The 5,189-nt window shown below is 43.2% G+C and overlaps 1 protein-coding gene across 1 annotated transcript; it reads right to left on the bottom strand.

The window, feature by feature from the left end:
* Positions 1 to 3,895: 3,895 nt before the first annotated feature.
* LOC140799057 (uncharacterized) lies at positions 3,896 to 4,986 on the bottom strand. The gene has a single exon (XM_073153185.1). It carries the CDS (start codon positions 4,950 to 4,952, stop codon positions 4,080 to 4,082), a length of 873 nt encoding a protein of 290 aa, XP_073009286.1. The 5' UTR covers positions 4,953 to 4,986; the 3' UTR covers positions 3,896 to 4,079.
* Between the last annotated feature and the right edge of the window lie 203 nt (positions 4,987 to 5,189).

Genomic DNA, 5,189 nt, shown 5'->3' with positions numbered 1-5,189 from the left:
ATCCCATTTAGAATTCATTGGTGTAAAATATAATAAATTATTTGATTTTATTAAATAACTTGATATACATTATATATATATAATTATGATAACCTTATTCAATTATTTGGCAATTATTACTTTTACTTAACTAGTTACTAATCAAACATATATTAATCATTATTCATAAATACAAAAGTAATTATCTGAGCTCAGCATTTTATTACATAAAAAATAATATATAATAATAATAAGGTGCTAGAAACACATTGTATACTCAAATGTATTAAATATATGCATGTATAAGCATACATAAACATTAATAGAAACTTATAAAATTTAATTATTTTTAATAGAACTAACTATATAAAATATAAGATTATTATCAATATGATTACATGTATTAATCTAATAAACAGTGGCAAAACTATATATAATCATATGCAAGTCCTTATAACTATAATTAATAAATTATTATACTAATAATACTTAGCTAATACTTATGTTAGTGAGTATAAATTATCAAAATAATCTATCATCTAGATAACTGATTTACCTATATTTTAGAAACTAAATCATATGATTAATATAAACAAATTAAAAGGGAGCAATCCCTTGTCACAATCTTTGGGCTCGGCCTTTGACGCTTTCTGATCTTTGGGTCGAGCCCAAGACTTTGTTGCAAAAGGGAAAAAAAAAACTAAGGAAGATGAAGAAGAAGAAGAAAGAAGGAGAAGAAAGAAAGGAAGAAGAAGAAGAAGAGAAGAGAAGAGAAGAAAAGAGAAGAAGGGAAGAAGGAGGAGGGAGGTGCGGACCCGGGCGTGGGGAGGGCACCTGCGGCGGTGGTGGCCAGCCACCGCCGGCCTCTCGCCGCGGCTCGGCTCCGACGGGCCCGAGCCCAAGGTAAGAAAAGAGAGAGAGAGAGAGAGAGAGAGAGAGAGAGAGAGAGAGAGAGAGAGAGAGAGAGAGAGAGAGAGAGAGAGAGAGAGAAGAAGAGAGAAGAAGAAGAGAGAGGAGGAGAAAGAGCTCATCGGCGCTCGTGGAGGTGGCGGCGGCGGCGATAGTCCGGCCTCGGCGAGAGAGAGGGAGAGGGAGAGAGAGAGAGAGAGAGAGAGAGAGAGAGAGAGAAATTTAAAGAGAGAGAGGGAAGGCGGTGGGAGGTTGGCGGTAGCTGCGGCGGCGCTGGGCCCGCCGCTGCCAGACAGCTGCAGCCGGTTGGCTGCGGCGACGCGAGAGGGGGTGCGTGGCACCTCTCCCACGCAGCCCCACTGCATGGGCACGAGGCCGGTCACACTGTGGCCGGCCACGTCGTGCCCAAGCAAAATTATTTTTAATTTTAATTTTTTTTTTTTTTGGGATTGGGTTGTTACATAAACCTCCACAACCTTCCTTGCCATGTGGGGATGTGCCAAGGCTGAAAAATGTGCATACTTGCTAAGGTGATCCACCACCACCATGATCACCGAATGACCTCTAGCCTTTGGTAGACCGTCAATAATGTCCATGGTAACATCCTCCCAAACCTTCATTGGAATCGAAAGCAATTGTAGCAAGCTGGCGGATTTAGCCGATTTTGTTTTCGCTCTTTGACAAACCTTGCAAGCCTTGACGTAGGCTTGTACATCCTTCTTCATTCTAGCCCATGTGTAACTCTGACTCAACCATTTATAGGTGCACAACACCCCCTCATGTCCAGCCAAAGAGGTGTAATGGAAGTGGTGCACCAACTACATGTGCAAGTGGCGATCAGCTGGAATAATTATCTTGCCTTGGTCCACTAAGAGTCCATCCTTCACCACAACTCCTTACATACAGCTGGGATTTGCAGCAAGATCATCCAACATCCTCATGGTGTCTAGATCCTTCTTGTAAGCCATCCATAGTTGCTGAAAAGAAAGGAAAAATCGGTGCCAAAATCATTGCCAACTCGGCTGGATTCAAGCGCCTTGATAAGGCTCCGGCGATGCTATTTTCGGTCCCCTTTTTGTACACCAACTCAAAATTGTATCTAAGTAGCTTGGACACACACCTTTGCTAGGCTAGTGTGTGTATGCGCTGCCCAAGAAAATATGGCAAACTCCTTTGATCGATGCGGATCGTGAAGCGACACCTGATGAGATAGGGTCTCCACTTTGTGATAGCATGGATGATGGCGAGCATCTCTTTTTCATAAATGGATAGCAGCTGTGAACGCTCAGAAAGAGCCTGGCTCATGTAAGCCACGGGTCTACCTTCTTACATCAAAACAGCCGCAATGCTGACTCCAGATTCTAGTTGAGTGGCTTGGTAAGCCATCCGATGAGGCGACATGGTAGTTGAAGACTGACATTTTGGAGTGTTTTTCCGACTTTACATTTAGTTAGGATCTTTTCTTACTACATTAGTTGTTTATTTTTATTAAAATAAAATTCTTGTAGGTCGCGTTCGAACCCAGGAGGGGTTGCATTTGAACGCCCTTACGAACGTCTGCATTAGGTTCGCAAATACAGAGAATGCGTAATGCACGTTCGAATGCGGTTGGGTGCGTTCAAACGTCCGCGTTTAAATGCCTGCATTGCGTTCACACATACGAGAAACGTCTTTTGTGTGTTCAAACGCGATCGAGCGCATTCAAACGTGATCGGCGGGAATCCTCTAGAATTAGGAATACTTATTGTTATTAGAACTTGTTGGCTAGCCAAATTTATTATGCTATTGGAATATTAATTTTTTGCCTCTCTATCATCTATCTACCCTAATCTCCCTCTTTCCTCTTAACTATCCTTCTACCCCTATCGTTGGCAAGGTTTCTCCTAACTTCTAATCTTCCTCGACTGTCGAGCCACCCCTCTTCTTTGGGATCTCGACCACTTCGTTCCCTTCGTCTATATCTTTTAATCACATCCACCATCCACTTTTATCTCCATAATTATCCATAACCCTAACATCCACTCCACCTGCCACCACCACCATTACCCACGTTATTCCGTATTTTTGTCCCTATTGTAGTTTGAATCTGCGAAGGGCATAAATATAAAAGTTGTAGATCAGGAAGTTACGAATCTAATCCATTTAGTTTCCTAATTTTCTAACTACAGGATAATATCTGAAGAATATTTTCCCACGATTGTGCGGACTTCTTCCTACAATAAATTCAGATCTTAAAGAATTGTTCTGTAGCCGACCTTTTGGGACAAGAACCCATCAAAACTATATTTTCTATTTTGTGAATGTGTTTTTTATTTTCTTCAAGTAAAAATTAAATTAGATAAATAGACTCATCCCAATGAACCCTACGTCCAATATGACTAAGTCGTATCACTATTGTGTGGTTGACTTTGTGTTTTCTTCATGTCGATTTTCCTATATACACGTATTATTCTAAATAATGCCACTTGGTGAAAAGAGCGGATGGTATGGAAAGATGGAAACTTTAGTACGATTATATAATCCTAATTGGTGTTATACTAATACTAAAACTTATGTGCGGCTGAGTTTTAATTATAATGTAGGTTTAGTTGTATTGTGTTATGTAGAAGGGTTCGTGCCTTCGTTGCAATTGTGTTAAAATAGTATTAAAACCACGGGGGGTTGCTATTGTTATGACTTGCGGTAATTAATTCAACTAAAATTGGTAACCATAATGAATTGTGGTATTTGTCGAAAAGCACCATCGACAAACCCGAAGTTTCACTGGCATTCTGCTCAAACCCCAACTATAAAGTGCCGGTAATCATAATTATGTGTTGTAGTGGTTAAACGTTAATCTTCACAGTATGTCCAATTGATTTGCATTGCCTCTTCAGCACCTTTATCTAGTTTCTTAGCACGTAATTGAATGCAAGAGCTAGCTGATCAGGTTAGTTTTCCTATTTTGGCTCTATGTGCACACAAACACATCGAAAGGACGAGAGCAAAAAGGTGACTGCTTCTTAAATAGTTAAAAATGAGTTACTCATTAATACAAGTAGTACATATATAACGCAACAAATGAGATACACAATACAAGGTGGCATACTTGCACTTTTCACAGCTCACAACTCACAGCTCACGATCACATGACTTAAACATTTTTTTTTCTACAACACATCCCCTATGACAATTGACAAAGCAACACAACCTCAGAAGATGAAACCATGGACGAGTAAAGTAAGGAGCAGCCCAAGTCCCAAACTAACCAAGTACTCTTCTCTGGAGCAGCCACTATCATAAGGACTATTATCCACAAGCGGCTGGCTGTTAAACCCAAACGCTTGGGTCGCCGCCCCATTCAACGGTTTCTGCGGCTGCTGTTCCTGGTTACCCAAATCAACCGGCTGCTCCTGGTTACCCAAATCAGCCGGCTGCGGCAGCTGCTGCTGCACTTCTCCACCCTGCGGCTGCTGCCCGAACGGAAGGTTCTTGTCAAGACCGATGGGCTGCGCAAATGGCGGCAACCCGGGAGCCAATCCAGGCGACCCCGGCAATCCACACCGTTGGTTCACACGCGGCTGGTCACTCGCCTTCCAAGCAAGCTCCCCATCCTTATCTATTATCCGCATGTCTCCCTCGTCCACCAGTTCCAGAGTCTCCAAGAAGGTGTTGTCGTCCGACTGCGCCCCGCAGTCCCACACAGAGTTGCTCCCATCGAAAATCTCAAGCCCGTTCCACGAGAACATGAGCACGCACGTGTTGACGGTGCTCACCGAAGAGCACTCCGACTCCCACATGCTCTTCCCGGAGGACGTCTCCTGGACTTGAACGTAGCAGAACTCGTTGCCGAAACCGCCGGCCCCGGGGGCGGTCTCGCGGCGGAGGAAGTAGGCGGTGTACTTGCCTGATGGGGAGGTGATGAACGGGATCGAGTTCTGTTGCCCGTTTGGAGGAATGGTGGCCAGGATTTGTTGCTTTGTGATCCTCTGGATTTTGCCTGGTGGTAGGGTATCGGCAGCTAGTGACGTTGGTGCGAGGAGTGAGATAAATAGAGAGAGGATGAGAGAGGTCAGGAGCTCCATGGCTTAATGGTTGGCTAATGGTAAATACTGATTTGTTGTGGGGAAGTGCTTCGCATTGTGCTGGTTTTATAGAAGTCCTATGATGGAGTTGGAGGTGCATGATTTGTACGTTGCAATTTTGGTGGGGTTAGTGTGTACCACCTGTTCCAGTAGTAAGGGGATTAGGAGAGGATACGCGAGATTACTATTTTATTTGTGTCGTCGAATAAGATCAGGTGCTTCCAATCAATTGGTGGG

Source organism: Typha latifolia, chromosome 12 (assembly GCF_019914945.1).
Source record: "Typha latifolia isolate L0001 chromosome 12, TyphaL0001v2, whole genome shotgun sequence".
NCBI lineage: Eukaryota > Viridiplantae > Streptophyta > Magnoliopsida > Poales > Typhaceae > Typha > Typha latifolia.
This window is presented reverse-complemented; position numbering and strand designations above follow the sequence as displayed.